Source organism: Cupressus sempervirens, chromosome 5, assembly GCF_028749045.1.
Source record: "Cupressus sempervirens isolate cs-2001-9-10 chromosome 5, ASM2874904v1, whole genome shotgun sequence".
Classification (NCBI taxonomy): Eukaryota; Viridiplantae; Streptophyta; class Pinopsida; order Cupressales; family Cupressaceae; genus Cupressus; species Cupressus sempervirens.
Genome location: NC_143122.1, coordinates 539,244,297 through 539,267,180, shown reverse-complemented (window position 1 = coordinate 539,267,180; position 22,884 = coordinate 539,244,297). Strand labels below are relative to the sequence as shown.

At 36.6% G+C, this 22,884-nt stretch overlaps 1 protein-coding gene across 9 annotated transcripts in view; it reads right to left on the bottom strand.

Annotated features, from left to right (window-relative positions):
- Positions 1-22,884, bottom strand: part of LOC149557071 (tRNA/rRNA methyltransferase (SpoU) family protein) — a 332,528-nt gene that overhangs the window by 164,801 nt on the left and 144,843 nt on the right. For all 9 annotated transcript variants that reach the window (XR_016364835.1, XR_016364836.1, XM_089831747.1 and 6 more), the window contains 5 exons: positions 10,748-10,882; positions 10,333-10,569; positions 9,491-9,621; positions 1,480-1,603; positions 712-876 (listed from right to left, as the gene is read on the bottom strand). Coding sequence is in view for 7 of the 9 variants with exons in the window: in XM_089831747.1 (XP_089687873.1) it covers positions 712-876; positions 1,480-1,603; positions 9,491-9,621; positions 10,333-10,569; positions 10,748-10,882 (792 nt within the window). In the remaining 2 variants the exon portion in view is untranslated. The remainder of the gene's footprint in view (positions 1-711; positions 877-1,479; positions 1,604-9,490; positions 9,622-10,332; positions 10,570-10,747; positions 10,883-22,884) is intronic.

Genomic DNA, 22,884 nt, shown 5'->3' with positions numbered 1-22,884 from the left:
AGACAAAAGAAAAAAATACCAATGTACTCAAGCCCAAAAACCATCCTCATCCACTACGACCATCAACTTAGACTTGACATGTTGCCAATGCGATTAATGCAGTATCCTTCGTTTCTCCCTTTCTAGGAAAGCAGAGAAAAATCACCTGAAGAAAACCACATTTTATGGGTGTTCCAATTCTTTGAATTGCTGACTGGAACAATTATATCTAGTTTCCTGCAAATTAACATATATCCCCTAACACTAGTGACAGGCAACGGACTAATTCCTTTGAAGGTGTCAAGCAAAAGAGTTCTGTACACAAAAATCCTGAATTCAATATGCAATTATTTATCTTTGATAGTCAACTGTTTCTGCATCAAATTCCTACAGCCCATGGTGAATTTCTACAAAGCAATGTAATCTACATGAAATCTCAATATTGCAACCTTCACGCCCCAAATTAAGCATGAAAAAGGTAATAATTAGTTTTCAGACATTACTGTATAGAATATGAGTTGCTATGTTCTTCAATTAAGGACAGCTAAATTATACATGTCCAGCTTGTAGAGACTCCCGAAGCTAACCACATATGATTATCTGTTTATGTTTAAATAGATCTTCAACTGCTCCAAAATTGACCTTGTCAATCAGGAAAAACCGAAATTCAAATTGAAGTTATAAAACTTCGCCCCAGGAAAAGAAAACCAATAAAACTCTATCAGAACTAACCCATTTTAGAGGGCCCTCTTTATTGCTTCCGGATTCATGCATGGTAAAGTCGCTGAAAACTGAAGGATGAAATATTGCAGACAAAACTGCAGCTATAGGTGCCACTCTCCGCTTATTGAAATCTGAAATCGCAGACCATGCAGATTGCCCCAGTGACCACATTATCTGCTCAATTCAAAACAGTGTTATTAGCTGATGAAAATCCATCTATTGCAAAACGTGTCCTATATCACAGATAATATAATTTCAGAACAACTAACTATAGTCATTATATCAAATTAAGATTTTAGGCTAACCTATGCAATTTATTGAATTTCAGCTCAACCATTCAGCATACATTTATGAAGTAGAATATGTTTTTATGGACTGTTAATCTACTGCAAAGTCAAGGGTAATGAACTGTGTTACAAATATGGTTTAATATATATGAAACTACATATTAAATTCAAGCTGTGAAAAGCGAAAAAATCATGACCTTCAAAATTCCAGATGCATGTTTACCTCTCTGAACCATATTTAATTATTTTCTAACAATAGTCATAATTTGCATAAATGCAAGCATTCAATAGCTATCCTTTGAGCTCATTTATTCAATAAAACAATGATAGGACTCCCATCCAGAACAGTTTGAGTTAATACATAAAAAAAGGCCTCTTAGTACTATGACATTAGTAGAATATAGCAAGAAAGTAAAACAAAACAAAATGATATTCTTTACTTGCACTCTTAATTGCCTCCATGAAGAGAACCACTTAAAACAATCCAAACCTCAACTTTCTTCTTATTCTGAGAATCACAAGCAGAGGTCATTCGCTTCATAAAACCCCAGTCCATCACCCATCGTACAGATCTTAATATAGGAAGAACTGAATCCTCGCTAGCACTCTCCAAGCTGCATCAAAATATGCATACAAAAAATTGGTAAAATTATTTAAAATGCACAACAAGGAATGAAAGAATAGAAGTGATTCTAATATAGACAGATTAGAATCATGCCGGAGATTATAACCAGATGCAATACTACTGCCAATGAAGCATTCACTGTAAATGCATGTTCTAATTAATTGTATTTAGGGCCTTGCCACTGTCTTAAGAGAGACAAACCAAAAATAAGAGAAACACTAAACCTATCTTCAATAATGACCAAAAGTATTGAACCTGGTGTCAATATACACAGCTCTTAGACAATATTAGAAAGCTAATGACCTCAACAGATTGATGACTCAAAGAAAGCTAACTATGGTATACAAACTGTACAATTAAAATCTTACAAATACAAAATTAAAATCTCACAAATACAAATTGGAAGCATGCAGGCATGTGATGTATCAAAAACAGGAAAACAATTGTAAAGCGTACTTCAGGAAGGTTACCACAATATTTTCTTTAAAATACCAAAGCTAGAGAAGTTCTTGATATTGGTGACCATAAAGAATCTGCAGCTAATTTGACAAAACATATAGACATGTTAACAATATGTTAACCCATATAATGTAACGATTAAGACACACTCAAGGAAAATCTTCTTTCCCTGAATTTCTTTGATCAGCATAGCCCTCATGTCAACATCCATTCCCACCAAGTTTACCAATTTTAATTTTACTGCACGATTGTGACTGCTCATTTTGTTGCAGTTATAATGTCCAACGCCGCACCACTTTTTCATCCCAACAACAGTTAGCATATAGCATGCATGCATGCACACATTAGGTGTAGACTATTTGAACTTGAAGCTTATTTTATATTTTATGTAATTTTAATTTTATGCAAATAATTTATTGCAAAACAGGATCATTTTTATTTAGACTACATTTACTCTCAGTTACACTAAAATCAGTCTTAGCTGCATCCTATTTGCATATAAGTTTTACTTAACTAAGCTTAACTTGGCGAATCTTTCTGTTTCAGGATATTCTTGTTGCTCACTCTCAGGATTTTGCATGGTTTTGTACAAGTGTGCAAAGTGCTTGATAAAGGTAACACTAAGATAATGAACACGGGTATGCCAAATATTACTTGGTGCCAGGGAAAACATCAAATTTTCACATTCTCCTTCAATCTTCAAGTCTTGGAATTGTAATGTTGAGTTGTAGAATACTAAAAGGCACAGGTTATCACAGTTTCAGCATCAAAAAAGCATTGAGGGTCAAATCTGACTGTAAAAGTTTTGAATGAATCAAAAACCCTTCGATGAGGCTGTATTTCTCCTAAAATAATTCTGAATAACAAAACTTTCCAGGTTTTCAATATGCATAAGGAACATTTTGGATTTAATAACCTCTTTATATTTTATTTCACAAATAAATATTTTTTTTTTTTGAAGCCATGAGAGGTAATTTCCAAAAGGAGTTAAGTTTAATATTTTTTCTTTGTTGTGATCAGCTTAAGGCCCTCATACACCCAAACTGTCAGCTTTATTCTGCTACCACAGAGCACTTCAAAACGAGCTGCCTCCCTTCTTGCCCAATTTGTACCTTTCTATAGCAATAGCACTTGGACAGACCCAAAAACCAATAATTGCAGTGATTCACACTATTTAGCTTGGACGATTTTTCATGACACAATGAATCAAATCATGGATTTTTTCCCATGAATCGGCTCAAAAAATTGGGCAGCCCAATTGGACAACTCAAAATATTAAAAAATACAACTTTTTTAATGTTTTTTTTTTAACATTTCTCTTTCTTATAACCCTGAAAGGTCTTCTATTTGTTGAGTATTACAAAAAGAATAGAAAAGTGAGAGATAGACTTGAGCTAGAGCTAGAGCAGGTAGACTTGTTTTTTCAATTTGTTTACAGATAAACATACACTTCATGGATCATCTTACATACATTTATGATTTGATGACATTGGTTTTATGGATCTTCATCTTACATACATTTATGACTTGACAATATTTGTAATTCTATATTTCTATGTCATATGACCCTATCATTCTATTTACTTCAGCTATAAATTACAATTTACATTTTTACGTATGTGATGGATTTATCATTTATGTTCTTTGTTTATGTATGTCAGCTTCTACTTGATAATTTTATAGTATTTTTAAGTTATGTTCAATAAAGGGTGCATGAAATAAGTTTTAAACTATTAAAATCTCTAAATTTCAAGGGTTCTTTCACTTTGCCGATTCATAGCCAATTCCGATCCGATTAACGAGTCGAGTCAGCCTTGTCAATTCCGAGTTTTGGTCCTTTGGGACAGACCTTACCAGATTGCTTTTCTCAAGCTCCATGCCACCCATATAATATCTTCCATCTTCTCTATTTGACCCCAATGTGCAACCAAATGGCTCTCCCTATCTAACCATGGCTGTTCTAGTTACGAACTTCATTCCACCATGTTTCAATCTTTGTCTATAGAGCTCCCCTTCATCTTTGACATACCATTACCAAGCCAAGCTAATTTCCCATCTTCCTTGCAATCCTTGGCCCTATTTACTATCAATCCTTGTAAACCCATGCCATTCTAGATTCTCAATTAGAGTCACCCTTAGCAAAGTCATTTACATGACCAGGCTTGCAGATCCCTCTATTCCTACTCCATCTTATATATCTTTTGCACACACAATTGTGCATTCTTGCGTGTGTCTCTCTCAACCTATTGACAAGGAGGCAATCTTGCTCCACCAACATCCACAATCAGCCTCGATGGTTGGATTGGCTTTAATGTCTATTTGGATCAACGCAATAGTATGTTTCCATTAAACATAATTACCCCAATCCATCAACAAGATTCTTTGAATGTATTCATGTTGATGCCTTCAACCTTGATTCTAGAGATGAACAAGCTCATTTCTTCCTTGCCTAAAATTATATATTTACTTTAATGAGTCATCCTTGCCTCTAGAAATTTGACATTTATTGTCAAAATCTTCACTAAGATCTCTCAAGTGCCTGAACTACCCTCACTCAAATTCATTCATGCTGCCAGATTTAAACCCTACAATGCCTTTCCACTACATCTCTACATAATTGTCCTAGACTAATTGTCAGCCGGCTGGATGGTCCCGGTAGTGTTTTTGTAGCCGACGGAATGATTGTCATCAGTGTTTTGTATTTTGTAGCCGACGGGTAAATAGTTTGTAGCGGACATAATGTTTGTGGCCGACAGACTCCTTCGGGAAGGTTCGGCGGTAGTATTTATATCCCGTCTGGGATCATTGTAAAGCATCAATCATCTGCTATTGTGAATATTATGAAGCCTAATGTATGTTCTGGCATATGCGAATATTATTCTGCTATTATTGTCTGTATGCGTTGATTTCTTTACCAGTACGGTAAACATTTGGTGCCGTTGCCGGGGATCGAACCCGGGTCACCCGCGTGACAGGCAGGAATACAGATGAGTAACAGATGATGCCAAAGGGAAGGGGAAGCAGCAGTGGTTACCAGAAAGAGTCTGGAATTGGCAGAAAATGGCAAAAACAATGTGTTCCGTGCATTTTTATGTGGGTTCTGGAGTGTTAATTTGGTCTTGGCGGCGAAGGGCGCTGCCCCTCAACCCCGCCCTGTACTACGACATGGAGCGCACCCGGGGCACTGCCCCGGGACCCCGCGGGGGCCCTGCCCCTCGACCCCACCGAGGGCGTTGCCCCCTGGACCCCCAGTCATTGCGGATATCAGTCGTAGGAGTCTGACTAGTTGAAAAGGGTTGAAGTTGCTGCAGGCATGGACTTTCTGTGTACCAGAGGCACTGGGAGTAGGTGTTGGCCGGGAGGCTGTCTTGGTGGATGCATAGAGAGCTCGAGAGGAGCTAATCATCCAGTTGGAGGCAGTGCAGCGACACTTGGCTCAGGGCACCGAGGAATTGAAAACAGAGAAAGCAGCACAAGTGGCTATCAAGGTCAGCTTGAGGAGACAGTATTGTGTTAGCAGAGGCTACAAATGTAATGGGATGAATGTGGAAGTGATGTGACAGAAGCGGATTTCTCTTGTTGTAGTCACTTTGTTAATGTATTTTGTTTGTTAATTTGTTTCAGATATTTTGTAATTGTCGTCCGGAGATGACTTTTCTTTTTGGGGGGGATGGTGTTAGCCGGCTGGATGGTCCCAACGGTGTTTTTGTAGCCGACAGAATGATTGTCGTCGCTGTTTTGTATTTTGTAGCCGACGGGTAAAAAGTTTGTAGCGTACATAATGTTTGTGGCCGACGGACTCCTTCGGGAAGGTTCGGCGGTAGTATTTATATCCTGTCTGGGATCATTGTAAAGCATCAATCATCTGCTATTGCGAATATTATGAAGCCTAATGTATGTTCTAGCATATGCGAATATTATTCTGCTATTATTGTCTGTATGCGTTGATTTCCTTACCAGTACAGTAAACACTAATAGAACTGTACGTCAACCCACATCAGAACCAAAATGCAAAATACATATGATTGAATCTGAAATAGGAAAATGAATTATCACTATTTCCCTCCTTCCTTTAGTTGATCATGCACTCCTTCGCCTTGGGCTTCGCTTCTTCCCCACCTTCTGCCTCCCCTCTCCCACCCCCGTCTATGGTAGCTAGTACCCCTTGTTGGTTCTGCTCCCTCGAGAGTGATGTTGACCTTGTCTCCTTCCATCTTTGTCAACTACTTCTCTGAGTGTAGCCAGGCATCCTCCTCCTTTGACTAATTAGCCACTGAGATATGGGAGTTGGCTCTCCTTTCCATTCCTCATTGCCCCCATCGTCATTTGTTACACCGTAATACTTTCCCTATGAACCAATGGTTCGATGATGATTGTAAGTCGTTTCACCTGCCATTTTCTTTGCTCCAAGAAACGATCATTTATTGTTACTCAGTGTCATTCCTTGTGCGCCACACTTTACCTCAACTCGAGCTCTTCTAGTGCACTTTGTTCCCTTGCCGCCCCTAGCCCCACCCTCCACCCTTGACCTTTGCTCCCTCACCACCCATACCTCTCCTCTCTACAACATTTCTGGCCAACCCCCTCTCCACCTCACCCCACCTCCCCACTGCCACCTTTTCACCCCTTCTAGCATTTGTGAGGCCATCAGATTCTTGAGTTGTAGTAAGGCAGTAGACAAGAAGGGGTTTTAGGCTAAGCTCCTCAAGCTTGGCATCTCGGTTTTGGCATCCTTTCTTTCCGCGCTCTTTAATACAGCGATCAGCACTAGCTTTCCTAATACTTGGTCGAGGCACATTATCTATTCAGTTCACAAGACCAAGTTGGCTCTGAACCCGAGTAACTACAAGACTATCATGATTGGGCACACCTTTCCCAAACTCTATGCCACAACACTAAACACTATTCTTTCTAGAGAGCTCGATAGGGGAGCGTATAGGGCCAAAGATCATATTGGTTTTCAAGCTTATTACCCGACCATGGACCATATTTTGACAATGCAGGAAATCACTGAGGAGGCTCGACATCGCTCAACGAAAGTCTATTGTTGTTTTGTAGACTTTCGTAAGGCTTTTGATACTGTCCCATGGGTGGCCCTTTCTCTGTGACTTACAAACATTGGGATTTCAGAGATCTTATTGACGAATACCATGAGATTGTATGAGAGCGTGACATGTAGATTCAGGACTCCGAGGGTTGCTCTACTCTTATCTAGAGCACTATTGGAGTGAAGCAAGGCTGCCCTCTTTGCCCTACCTTATCTGACATATATATTGATGATCTTGAGGCTTGTCTCAGAGACTCTTCACTCCCCCGTGATGATTGTTATTTGCATCAGGTCCTAATTTCCATTCTCCTTTTTGCTGATGATGTGATCCTTGTGGCCTCTTCTCTTGAGAGTCTTCAGAGGCTTCTCGATGGCTTGGCTTCTTTTTGTGGCCTTCAGCAACTTATTGTGAACCTATGCAAGACTCGGGATATGGCCTTCAAGTGTTTGAAGACCTCGCATCTATAATTTTACTTTAACGGTCTAGAGATTGAGATTACCTCTTCCTACATATACCTTGGGGTCAAGTTCTCTGGACCTCGCTTCAATTTGAGACCCACCATCCAACCTAGAGTTAGTAAGGGGATGGGCTCCCTTGCTACGCTCAAGAGACAGTGCTTCAGGCATCACTTCTAGGACACTTCATCCAAGTTGTCCCTCCTGGACTCCTTAGTTAGACCAACAATTCTTTATGGTAATACAGTTTGGGGGCCTTCTCTTCTTAATTGTAACTCAGCCTCCATTGACCACGTCCAGACTTTGTTGCTCTGACACATTATTTGATGTCATCAATTCACCCCTCATAACATTATTCTGCCTGAGTTTGGGGCTCATCCCTTCAGGTTGGGCGTCATTTTGACCTAGTTTCTTCACCGTCTTCATGGCTTTGGGAATTCTGTGAATGATCGACATAAGTACTCTTACTTGGCTTATTGATCATCTATCACAATTGCAAACTCTAATCCCACCTCTAGAGCTCATTGTTGGTATGCACAGGCTACTTCATTCCTGAGCTCGATTGGGATCGATATTGACCACCTCTCCCCCTTCTGATTCTCACTCGATGTTCCCGCTCACCTCCTCCCTTGATGGCAGGAGATGAACAATCATGTCAAACTTGACGTTTACAGATAGTATATCACTACAACTTGGAGTAACCCAGCTAGGGGGTTACATTCGAAGATGGCCTTTTACGCTGAGCATTTCCTAGATATTCAAGACGGTAAAATTGTACACCCTAGCTACTTATCTCAGACTTAATGCCATGCCTTACGCATCTCTCTCAGGTTGTTTAGTGTTGGCTCCCACCGGCTTCGGATCCAAACTATCACCACATAGATAGAGGATCGGGTCTGTCATTTGTGTACCCTGGTTGTGGCTGAGATTGAGACCCATTTCATTTTCAACTGCCCCACCTACTACGAGATCAAAGGAAGATTCTACTGCTTATTCAGAGAGTGCAGATCTCTCATGGCCTTCTTCAGTTACACGGATCAAAGGTGAGTTGCACTTTATCTCTAAGAGACTACACTTTCATGACCACACTCTACAGCTCTTATTCCCCCAAAGAAAGGCCTCATTTTAGCTCATCACCACTTTCTTCTCTTAGTTGTCTCTGGCGTGGGGGGTGAAGTGGCTGCCCTGTAACTCCACCACTAGTCACTCTAGATCTGTGAGGCCTCACAATGGATTTACTCATCAATGCTGCCCCTCCAGCAACTCTCAGCGATGGTTGTGGCCCTTTCTTGCCCTAGACCTTACCCATCGGTGTAGGACTTCTTTTACCTAAGGAAGAATCCTTAGTCCTCACCTCCTTGTAGGCTCCTTTGTTTCTTTTTTTGCTCTTTACCAAATATCATTTGGTGTTCTTGTAGCTTGTTGTTTGTTTGATTGTACGCTCTCAGTCCAGTTGACCCTTTGGTGGTCTCTTGTTGGACATTAATAAATTTATCTTATCTTATCTTATAAAACAAAAGCCACACCATCTGACAGTTAGAAAGAGAAACTCTTTGCAAGTCCAGGTCTATACAAGCATGGTATTCAACATAGAATGAGTCGGTAAAATATATAGAGGTTGGTCCAGAGTCAAGCGATTCAAGATCTTCAATTATTGCCATCAACTATTAAACAATGACAATATTGACCTGTTAAACATCTAATATAATATTGACATAAAACTAACAAAAGCTGGTGCTTACTATAAAGCTTAATTGTCAGATATACAAGTGTAGACAAACACAACAATAAAACATAAATAATGTATCCTAAAAGTTTGCCCACAGCACCTGGTTAAGTCCTACAACACTATCCCCCTTGAGCACGGTTTTTAAAATTCGGCTAAGAAATGACTATAGTAATTTTGCTTTGTACCTCTCAATGGCATCATAAATAAGAGTTTCAAGAGACGAATCAGAGACTGCGCTTTCACCAAAGCTCAACATTTCCGTATCATCATTCACAGAGCTCCACGAAATTGATAAAAAAGAATCCAAACACCTCCACTGCATCAGCACATATAACATACAATGTCAGCTATAATTTTAAACTAATTTAACCCAACCATTAACTTAGTGAACCATACAGGAAGCATCCAGAAGTTACAAACTTAAAATATATTCTATAAATGAATAATGTACTTGTTTGCAACTAAAACATTGAAAATCCTCTTTTCAACTGGGTTTTAAAAAGAATCATGCTAATATTAATAAAATTAATAATCTTTTCATATACTGTACTATAATATTGTGCCCGCTATATGTAACAATTTACACTTGATCATCAAAAAGGTATGATGCAAAAAACATAATTAGAATTTAGTTTCAATGAGCATATCTGCCTGAAATTGACACCAATAGTTCAAATAATCTATAGAAACTGGAAAGAATAATGTAAATATTTATGAGACTTTGTTTCTCTTTGTAGTAATTAAAACTTACCCGAAGGATATAACCAAGTTCCATTAATCTAAAATCATTAGATCTGGAATATAAAGTTACCAGCTGGCTGGTAGGATTCCATGTAAATTATATGGACACTTCTTTTCTTGCAAAGAGAAAAGACAAGAAACTACATCCAATTACAATAGTGGATAGCAGTCACAAGCATCTCTTATTGAAAACAAATGCCAACAATCCTCTATGTTGTTTGAAAACATTTGTTTCCAATAGTAACTTTACCTTTTATGACTATGCTCTAGACAACAGAGCGATTACCTTATGCTGAAGCAAGACTGCTTGACGACTTCTTGCCAGTGACCCTGTTTGAAGGAGAGCATTGACATTACGATGAAAATTGCAAACTAATTCATCAACAATCCGTTGTTCTGGTATGTCTTCAATATCTAGTCTAGCTTTCACAGAAGACAAAACATGGCAAGAAGTTGTAGCAGCCAATGCTTTAGAAACTGAGACCAAAGCTTCATATGCACCTAGCCGAATTTCAGCTTCCGTCTATGCAAAAAAAATAAAAAATGTTAAAAGCTATGGTAAGCATAAGTGATAATGTACAAAAAAGAAATGCATAACAATATGCTAGGGTATCATAGAATGACCACTTTATACTTACTAAAGTTCAAACTAAATACTGAAATATATTTTCAAAGCATTAATTATTTAAAGCCTCGCATACCTCCCCTTGAGGTATTCGTGCTTTCACAAAATTCCAAGAAAATTCCCATAATAGCAGAGTTGCAGAATCAGGAATTGGACCTTTACCACGTGCACACCATATTGTGCACTCGGCAACAGCTTTTAGTGCCAAAACCTGGTTCGAATCAAAACATTAATACATGAGCAAAGTTTAAATAATATTTTTCAAACTTCACTAGAGCCAGAACTGCAGAAAACTTACTAGTTATAGTAAGGAGGGCTAGTTTCCCTGAGATTGAATATTATATTTTTAGCAGTATATTTGGGAGATGCTTTTGGTCAGGCTATTTCTGCATATGGATAGATTCTTGACAACTTCTTGTGCGAGGAGTATAATGAAAGTTATTATTTAAGTTATACTTAATTAAACTTGAATTGACTTGTAACCCTAAGTTAAGTTTAATCAGTAAAAGGGGTACACGGAGTTATTATATTTCAAACTTTAAATATGCAACCAAAAGCAAAGTTTCAATTAAATGAAAAGTGTATGGAAGAAGTCACTAGCTGTTTAGTGTAAGGAAGAAGTTTATTGGCTCCATTTATTATAAAAGCAAGCCTCTAGACATGGACCGATCATCCTATTGCATTTTGTAATTTTGTGAATGAAGGTATTCAAGGATTTGTTGATGAAAAGAATTGTATATTCTCTTCAGATCTATGTAGTTTGAGTTGGTAATCTATGACAATGTATTGTTTCTTAGAAGCTTTCTTGGCTCCATTATTATAAAAGCAAGCCTCTAGACATGGACCAATCATCCTATTGCATTTTGTGATTTTGTGAATGAAGGTATTCAAGGGTTTGTTGCTGAAAAGAATTATAAATTCTCTTCATATCTATGCAGTTTGAGTTGGTAATCTATGACAATGTATTGCTTCTTAGAAGCCTTCTTAGCTCCATTTATTATAAAAGCAAGCCTCTAGACATGGACCAATCGTCCTATTGCATTTTGTCATTTTGTGAATGAAGGTATTCAAGGGTTTGTTGCTGAAAAGAATTGTAAATTCTCTTCAGATCTATGCAGTTTGAGTTGGTAATCTATGACAATGTATTGTTTCTTTACTACTGCTGTGATTTGGGACTGAGAATTATGGATTGACTCAAGCTGAAGGTTGGACAAATATGCTGAAATTGGTTTAGTATTGGGACGTCTTGGAAACTGATCATTGAGAGTTAAATTGCATCAAGTTAGGACAGCCACGTTGGATTCTATTGTCTCCTCTAGACAGTGTGGGCATTTCTAGAAGGCTGTGATTTAATTATAGAAGCAGCATCCATTTGTGAGGGCTCGATTTTGGTTCTGTTTGGCTAAACATTTTACAACAGCAACCACGTCAACCATGGATCTGCATTTGGGGCTGTAGATCATCATGAAGGAATCAACACCCAAATCTGAGCATTGTTAGGTTCCATAAAATTCTAAGTTAACTGTGCTGCATTCAACATTGTAAATATTTTCATATTTCTTTACAATTAATTAAGTTAGTGTGCAAGTTGGATTTGCTTTCAAATTCTATGCATTGTTCTATTCCAAATTCTGTAAACAAATAAAACATACATATCAAAAACACAAAAAAAAAAAATTGAAAAACTCTCAAAACAAAAAGCTATCAGTTCTTCACCATAAAGCCACCAGGGCTCTTTACAAGTTGTTTTGTTATGGATAAACAATTCTCTATTGCTCCCAAATTGCGAAGTAATTCATACTTTGATAGAGGTAAAAATGTGAATTTCCTTTCTATACTACAAAGCTTCTCTTTGAGAATTTGTTCTTGTCCTTAGGCAATAAATTTTGGTACCTGCCTCGACATTTTTATTAGCTGTCTTGTGACTTTAAGACCTTAAATGAACAGCTGATAGAGCCTATCACCTTATATATGTCTGTGCTGCCTAGAGTTTTGTTTGCAATTATAAGCTCCAAAAACAAAACACAGGGAATTCAAATTCTATATTGATAAACAAATACTCTAGGCTTTCAATCATTACAAATTAAAAGTGCACTGATAGTGGGTACTTTAATATACACTAATATTCAACCACACAATTACTGATGCAAAATTCCGAGAATGATGGTAACATAGAATTATTTCTGACCTTTGAGAGTAGAAAAGACTCAACTCCAATCCCTTGATCAAGTCATCTTATTCATTGAAGGAACCATGATAATAAAACAACAGATATGTTCGAAATGCAAGAGAATAGCAGTAGCACTGGTAATTTCTGACTGCTAAGGTTGTACAGGTCTGCCTTCCCTCGTTAGGAATACCACTTTCAATTCTTTCTAGATACTTGAATATACTTTCCTTGTCACAATCTAAAATCTTATGATTAGCTTGTTAATTCTGTAACTTGCTATCATACTGATCTGATCGATCCAAACTGATATGGCATGACAAGTAAAGAACTAAAGTCTTTGTTGTGTTTTCCTTTATAAGATTGGCGTCTTCGGATTTTGTTATTAATACTAAACTAAACTTAATTGTTTATGTTTGTAATTAAGCTTAAATCATTCCTAGAAAGTCGCCGACTTCTAGAGGTTAGGCAAAACAACTTTGGAAGAGACATGTCCTTCCTAAGGACATGTCTCTTGACTCCTATACTTATAGAGGGTAAGGATGAAGTCTAAGAGTACACAAGAACAAATAAAAGTCTGCTCCTTAGTCATTACTGCCCTCATACGAATTGCAGAAGTAAAAGGCAGAATTCTGAATTACATTTCTAATCCAATTAAAGGCAATAATCTGAAGTTATTCACAGCAAGCTATAAGGAGATAAAGAAGGTAGATTCCAGTCTATATTCAGTTCAAAGAATTTGCAGAAACTTTACATGGTATAAGAGCTCTTGTAGTCGAATCTAGGCTCTGCAAAATTCAATAATCAGACTTTATATATATCTAGCAACTATCTCTTATCTTCAATGGCATACACAATCAGACCCGACGACAGGTTTGATGGGAAAGAACACTCTGATGCCTGAAAATTCAGAATCATGATGATTCTTGAAGAGAATGATGAAAAACAATTTGTTAATAGAGCATCCAAACAACCTGCAATGGAACATCATAAATCTATCTAGAACAGAGGAAATAGAAAAGCCATTCAAATCATATTAGATGGAGTAAAAAATGATATCGCACCCATGCTTACAAAACATCAAATTGCATTTGATATGATGAAAGCATTATGAGATGCATATGAGGTCAACAATGCAACTAGGGTTCTTGCATTGAAAAACGCAACTAAATCACATTCAGATAAAGAAAGGAGAATCAATGAATTCTTACTTCCTAAGAGTTGTCGGCATTAAAGATGAACTATCAAGTATAGGAACCATTATTAGTAACACAGAATTAACACTAATGACTATAGATGGATTAACAGATTCATGGGAAACTTTTGCACAAGGAATAAGCACTAGAGATAATCTTCCAAACTTCAACAGACTTAAGAAGGATTGTCTTCAAGAAGAATCCAGAAAACTAAAGAAAGGAGGGAAATTAAAAACAAAAGATGAAGAACTTCATGTTCTTAATACAAACTCCTATAAGGGCAAGAAGAAAAAGGGAAATCAAAAGAATGCAAAACCCAAGAAAGATTTATCCAAAATAAAGTGTTTCAAATATGAAAAGTGTGGACACTACAAATCTCATTGTCCTGAGAATTCTAAACAAGCAGCAAACTGTACAAATGTTACTAAGGAAGAAGATACCTATGATCCTGAGAATCATGTATTGTACTCATCACTATCAAATGAAATTTCAAGTAAAGCATAGGTAATTGATAGTGGATCTTCTAGACATATAACAGGATACAAAGAAGTACTAGACTCTATTTCAGAAAAGGTCAACGGCGAAGTTACCATTGGTGATAATTCAGCACATCCTGTCGAAGGAATTGGAAATTGTACCTTGAAACTAAAATCTAAAAATTCTCTTCCTATCAAAGGTGTACTCTATGTACCAGGAATTAAAAGAAATCTAATTTCAATTACAGCACTTGAAGATGATGGGCATAATGTTGCATTTGTGGGCGGTAAAGTAGTAACTTGGGCAAAGAACTCCTCAATCAAGAAAGCAAAGTTGATTGGTCAGAGAAAAGGATATTTGTATGAATTGAATTCAAAATCTGGTCGACCTATTCAAGCCTTAATTCATGAAGCTGAAGACAAATGAAATTTGGCACAAAAGATTAGGGCATCTAAACTTCAAAACCTTATCAACTATGGAAAAGATGGTTACTAGGTTACCTAAATTAAATAAAGACCACTCAAGCATATGCAAAGGGTGCCCTCTGAGTAAGAACACCAAAAGTCCATTTCATGATAGCACAAGAAAAACAAATAATGTTTTGGAATTAATTCATTTAGATCTATGTGCACCTATGTCTGTTCCTTCTCTTGGAGGATTCTGGTATTATATTTTGTTCATAGATGACTTCTCTAGGATAACATGGATTTACTTCTTAAAATGTAAAGAATCAAAAGAAATCCTAAAAAGATTTAAAGAATTCAAAACATTAACTGAGAACTTATCAGGACATAAAATTAAAATTCTTAGAACTGATAACGGAAGAGAATATACCTCAAATTTGTTTAAAAGGTTTTGTAAAAAATCAGGAATTAAGAGGGAGTACATTGTTCCTTATAATCCAGAACAAAACAAGGTAGCAGAAAGAAAGAATAGAACAATTATAGAAGCTGCTAGAGCTATGATATTTGATCAAAATCTAGAATATTATCTTTGGGCAAAAGCCTCTTGTACTGCCGTCTATATTCAAAATAGAAGCCCGCATTCTTACCTTAGAGATTAAAACTCCTGAAGAAGTATTTACTAAGGTCAAACCTAATATAAGTCATCTTAGGATTTTTGGGTGTCCCGTATATATCCATATTCCAAAAGAAAAGAGAACTAAACTAGAACCCTCTGGGAAGAAAGGTATTTTTGTAGGGTATAGTGAAACATCTAAGGCATATAGGATTTTCATACCTGGATAGAAAAGTATTGAACTTAGTAAGGATGTAATTTTTGAAGAAAATCTAGCATTCAAAAGAGCCCTAAGTTCTGAAGAACCTTCTCCTTTACCTAGTTCTGAAAGAAAGAGTGAATTTGGATCCCAAAGAGAGAACTTAGAAGAAATTGAAGATGAAATTCAAAATCTAAATCTTGAAGAAACTCAAAATTCAAAGAAAAGACCACTTTGGGCCATTAAAACAGTTGAGATAGCTCAAGACTTTGCTGCACCTTCTGGAACAGTCAAAGAAAGCAAAAGACCTAAAAGATTCTCTAGTTATACAGCAAACATGAGCGATTTATCCAAAACAAAACCAACCAATCCTTCTGATGCTATTAAACATACAGCTTGGAAAAAAGCTATGACAGAAGAATATCAATCTATTATGAAGAATTATGTTTGAGAAATTGTTCCAAGACCTAAAGGAAAATATGTTGTTTTTTCCAAGTGGATATTTAAAATAAAGCATGCTGCTGAAAGTAGCATTGAAAAGTATAAAGCCAGATTTGTAGCGAAAGGATTTTCTCAGAAAGAAGGGGTTGAATATGAAGAAAACTTTGCTCCTGTTGCCAAATATACCTCCATAAGAGCAATATTAGTAATTGCAGCATCGAAGGGATGGAAAGTACATCAGATGGATGTAAAAACAGCATTCCTAAATGGAAAGATTATAGAAGAAGTATATCTAGAGCAACCTCAAGGAATTGAAACTCATGATCCTAATGTTTTTGTTTGGAGGCTCAAGAAAGCTCTCTATGGGCTTAAACAAGCTCCAAGGTCCTGGTATGAAAGAATTGATAAGTATCTCACCAACTTAGGATTCTCCAAGAAAGAAGCCGATCCAAATTTATATTATAAAAGAGATAAAGATGATATGGTAATTCTGATACTGTATGTTGATGATTTAATAATAGCAGGTGATGATCTTATAGATCAATGCAAGAAAGATCTAACTAGAGAATTCGAGATGAAAGACTTCGGACTCCTTCATTACTTCCTAGGACTGGAAGTACGGCAAAATTCTGACAGTATCATACTTAATCAAGGGAAGTACACATCAGACATTTTGAAGAGATTTGGAATGTGGAATTGTAAGTCTATGTCTTCTCCAATGGAGACTAATCTACATAAACTTAAAGAAGCAACTGCAGAATCACCTTCCATAGATTCTACTCTCTACAGACAGATGATTGGGTCCCTTATGTACTTAGTAAATACAAGACCTGATATTTGCTATGTTGTTAATGCCCTAAGCCAATTTATGTGTGAGCCAAAGCAAATTCACCTAGTTGCAGTTAAACACATTGTGAGACACTTACAAGGCACTCTTAATCCTGGACTCAAATACAAGAAGGTTGGCTTAGATTTACATGGATTCACTAACTCAGATTAGCGTGGAAGTGTTAAAGACAGGAAGAGTGCTTCAAGATGTTGTTTCAGTTTAGGATCAGCAATGATATCTTGGATATGCAGAAAGAAGTCTTTAGTCGCTCAAAGCTCCACAGAAGCCGAATACATTATAGCAGCAATGGCCTCTCGAGAAGCAGTTTGGCTTAGGAAGTTACTTATGGGATTATTTGGGCAAACTATGAATCCTACGATTATTCATTGTGATAATCAAAGTTCCATCAAGCTCTCAATGAATCCAGTGTTTCATGACACGTCCAAGCCAGAGTAACGAGAATCGTGCTAAAATCGCGTGAATCGCCGATTCAACGATCAGATTCATGCACGCCGATTTTTTTGGTGTCGAAAATCGTGATCGGCGATTTCATCGGGTGAATCGCCTGAATCACATGTATCGGCGATTCACTCAAAAAATCGCCTGAATCTCCATTAGAAATCGCCAAAAATCGACTGGCAGTAGCAAGCATGTTTAGTTGAAAATAATAAAAAAATCACTTATGTTTTTTGCTTTCTTTTTTACCTTTCCTCTTTGTTCTAACCCTAAAGGGCCTACTGATTGTTAAGCATGACTAGAAGAGAGGAGAAGAGAAAAGAAGAACCATAGGTTATAAAAAAAAAAGACGACAAATAAAAAATGTTTAGAATGCATAACGGATGATGCCCAAGGGAAGGGAAAGACATAATCAGGTAGTAAAACATCAGCGGTTCCCAAAATGAGTGTGGGATCAGAAGAAAATCACAAAAACATTGTGTTCCATGTAGTTTTGTGTGGGTTTCAAAGTGCTAATTTGGTCTTGGCGACGGGGGCGCTGCCCCTCGACTTCGCCCTGTATCGAACCAGGGAGCCCGCCTGGGGCGCTGCCCCTCGACCCCGCTGGGGGGGTTGCCCCCTAGACCCCCAGTCGCTGCGGTTATCAGTCGTGGGAAGTCTGACCAATTGATGAGACCTGAAGCTGTTGCAGGCATGGAGTGTCTGTGGTGGAAAGAACAACAGAGCAAGCCTTTCGAGAGGGGTGATATGCTTTGAAGCAGTTGGAGTAGGTGTTGGATGTGAAGCTATCTTATAAAAACTCTTTACCCCATTTGGTAAACACAAACTTCCATGTTTATATATGTTAAGTTTCAACTTCTATTTGATGATGTTATAGTGTGTTTAAGTTATATTCAATAAAGGGTGCATGAAATAAGTCTTAAATTGTTAAAATCTCTACATTTAAAAGGTTTTTTCAAATTTGCCGATTCACCCTTGATTCACCATTCGATTCGGCCGTGCCGATTCCGATACGATTCCGATTCTCGTTACTTTGGTCCAAGCATATTGAAATTCCTTACCATTATGTAAGAGATATGGCAGACAGGAATTCTGTAAAATTAGAATACATTTGCACTACAAATTAGACAATAGAAATACTCGCCAAACTTCTATCTAGAGGGGAGATAGACCACTTCAAGAGAAGATTTGGTATGGTTGAATTGTAATCTATTTGTATTCTTTAAATTATTAATAAAATAATTTTATTTGTCAGGGTATTGACTGTTATGGACTCCACCATTTGTATTCATTATTTAAGAGGTGACGATCTCTGAGATGATGAACACTTGTATAAAAGACATTATGAGAGATGACGATCTCTTAGATAATGTGATAAACAATAGAGTTCTACTGTAAGATCTCGATGAGTTCAAGATCATATTGTGATGTTGACATTGCTATGTCAATGAGTCACAATTTGGATAAAGGAAGAATTTTATTATTCTCAAGGTTTATCCTATATTCTGGTAGGTCTAAAACTCAAGATCATGTTGTGATATAGAAATACCAGTATCTATGAGTCACAACTTACAGAAATGAAGAAATTAAATTACTCTTCAGATTTATCCTGTACATTGTATTCTTTGAAATATTGTTATCACTAGTAGCAGTGATTTGTCATACTACAGGTTTAGTAATATGACATTGTATCATGTGTTCTATGATACCACATGCCAAGGAGATTCAGATAGATATAGAGTATCAATTCTTGCTTGTTCATCTTTATTGATGTTGCTAGATATGATATCTCTCAATATGATTATCAAGTTAAGAGGGAGTGTTAATTTTGTAATTTGCTGTCATTCTGATCTGATTGATCCAAACTGATATGGCATGATAAGTAAAGGACTAAAGTCTTTGCTGTGTTTTTCTTTATAAGATCAGTGTCTTAGGATTTTGTTATCGACCCCAAATGATCGGTTATCAGCCCCATGAAATAAAGTATCAACATGTGGTCTTTTTTTAAAAATTATCAAACTCAAATATTCCAAGCCCTTATTTAAAAGTTTGTCACCATTTTTCACTACTTCCACGACACAATCAAAGGATAACTAATAATTTGTGGCTTCTCATGTGATGTAAACTTTGGTCCCTTCAGACATTTGAATTGTTTACTATATCTGGTAGCGGCTGAATGTATCTTCTGCTTAAGAGTTAATACTTCAAGATGTCCTCCATGAATGTGTTGCCAGGCCACAAAAATAATAACAGGTTTCTTTTTCCTTATAATTCTAAACTAAACAAATTAATAATTATTCATGAAATCTCCAAGTTGGCAATCTGAAAATCCTTTTAGTAATTTTGACTCTAAATAAACTTCACGGGCTGACAGGAAAACCAACTCTGATACAACTGTAAATATCCCACCCGAACATTCTCCCAATTCTTCCTCATAAATATTTCAGAAATATAACAGAGAATTTATGCAAATAAAACTAGCAATATTAACCAGCAAATTGCTCACATAAAGATCCTCAAAAATGTTATTCCACTATAAAACAGCAATACAGAAACTTTGTTACACCAAAACCAATCTTAAATACAGTATTACAGCCTGATTGGAAGACTAAGAAAGAACCTGAAATGCAAGGTGAACTTGTGAATCCACTCTGACGATGAACAGTATTTGAGTCTAATCCACCAAGAATCCTGAAGGTTTCTGTCCTCAGGTTTCAGCAAGAGAAAACTAGAAGCTTCCCAATTTTCTCAAAGAGAAATCAGAAATCAAATCACAAACCCAGGCATGCTGAGATGTGTTCCCTTTTTAAGCACAACATAGTGACTCTTCGATATTCCCCTGCCTGTCTCTTTGTTTTTATCCTCTTTTTCTTTTCATTTGTCCTTTTTTCCACTCAAGAAAATATAATAATAAAGTGATTTATTATGATTTTTTTTATTTAAAAGTCGATTAAAACTATCTAATCTTTAGGCATTAAAATGAATAACTAGTTGGACTCGAATAATCATGTGTGATAGCTCATTGGACAGAGCTCAGTGAGGTGCTCCAAATCCAAAACTGAAAAAACCATAAATATGGATCTCTATTGATTTACTATGGATCTCTATTGATTTACTATAAATAGTAAGCATCTAGAAACCTTGCTATCCCAACTCCAATCTGCCTGCGACAGAAGATGCCTAAACTGAATTTCACACTAATCCCTACAACGTCCTAGTTAGACCACGGGACCATGGTGAAAAGTGTTAACGACGCATCTAGAAAGTGGCCTAGAATAAAGGACTTATTACAGTCAACACACAGTTGATGCAAAAAGTATATGGTTCTTTTATGCAAATGAAATACCATTTGATATTTCTCTTTCTTTTCCATAAGGAGATGATCCAAGATCTATATAGTATAAAATGGCTTTGCTTTGTTTTGTAATACAGTTGTACCAGGTTATGTATTATTTAGTTGTTAGCTTGTGAATACTTGACAGAAGATAATTTGTAGAAATTTTGAATTATTATGTTCTATCTGGCAACCATCCCAACCATTTTCAATACGTGTAGATTATTGTGTTCTTGTTGGCAACTATCCCAACAGTTTTCAGTAATTGTAGATTATTGTGTTCTATTTGGCAATTATCCAGTGTTTTATATAGACTTATTGTTGTCCAAAAAGGTATTATAATCTTCTGATATGCTCCTTACTCTATATTTTATTCTATTTTATTATATTAGATTAGCATTATAGACTTAACCACTACCACAAATTGTGATTCTCCCTTCTCATGGTATGTGATGGACCCTAAATTGTAGAAGCTTCCATGTTATATTTTATTACAAAGAGTTATCAAGGATAGAAAGAAAATGTTGAAGAAGAGCCAAATTCAAGGAAGCAACAGTTAAGTATGCAAGGGAGAGCATGTAGGCCAATTAAACAGAGAAAATGAGTAAATGTTGGGCTTAAGAGGGTGATAGAATCTTCTTTTCTGATCTTAGATGAACCATCTGGTTCAGATAGTACTTCTTAACAGTTGTTATTAAAAGCTCTTCAATGTTAAACTCTAAGATGGAATAAACACTTCTATGGTACTTAATCAACCAGGCTATGCATTGTTCAAGATATTTGACTATTGGCTGGATGCATGGTGTATCATGGACTGGCAGATGAAATTGAGAAATATTTTTCAGGTCTTGGAATTAATGTCTGATCGCATCAATCCACCTGTCTATTTTATGAATATCTTAGAAAGGATTGCAAAACCTGATTGAAATTGAGTGGAATGGTATTAAAAATATTGTACAGGACTATATAAAATCAGAATGGATGATGAACACTTTCTGAAGAAAAGAGATTTCAGCCTGTTCAGATGCCGACACCTACCATTGATGGCACCAATTCTCGTTTCCATTTAAGACATGCACAGCTTCATGAGAAAACCAAATTGCCGAAGAAAGGATTAAGACAGATAAGCAGGTTTGAAGATATGCGTTGAACAAAGTATTCAAGCCAAAATGACAACATGGAGCAGATAATGTTAAAAGTAGAACAGTGACTTATCATTGAAGACATACATGTATTCAATCAAAGAGTACAGGGTTTCGAAATACATCACATTGTGAATTTAAACCATGGTAATACTGAAGACTGTAAAGTTTCTGCAAATTCTATGACTAAATCAGAGATTAGATTCGACATTCTTCCTCTCCTTGTAGCATGCTGTGAATAACTTCAAAGTATTGTCTTGAATTAAATTAGAAATATAATTCTGAAACTGTCTTTTCTTCTGCAAGTTCTATATGGGCAGGGTTGACTAAGGAGCAGACTACTTTTTGTTCTTGTGTGCTCTTAGACTTCAACCATACCCATTATAAATAGAGAGACCTAGGGACATGTCCCTTCCAAAACACACTTTAACTCATCCCTAGAAGTCGGCGACTTTTCCATGTAACAACAAGTTTAAATATAACTTAACACAAAAGAGTTTTAGTTAAATCCAAACTAGTTCTAAGGATAGACGCCGATATCCCTAAGAGGATAATATAAAGACATTGGATCAATCTATATCATGTAAGAACAGATCAGACCGATCTGTTATCAGATCAGTAGGATTACAAGTTACAGAATTAACAAAGACATCCGAGTTAAAGGAAGCATGGCGTGGAGATTACAAAAGGGCAAGTTTAACATTGGTCAACATTCTGTTCATAATATACCAGGATTTTCCTCTGCTTCATCTCTGGATTTTGGTTCTACTTATCCCGCACGGTCTAGTCTCTCCTAGGATAGATTGTCATCTATCATAACTAGTATCACAGATCTATCAACAACTGTGAATTTAACTACAAAAAAACTGCAGGGAAGCAATGAATGGCATATCAAATTAATATCGCTGGACTTCAAAATTTATATATAAATATATATACAGAATGAAATTACAAG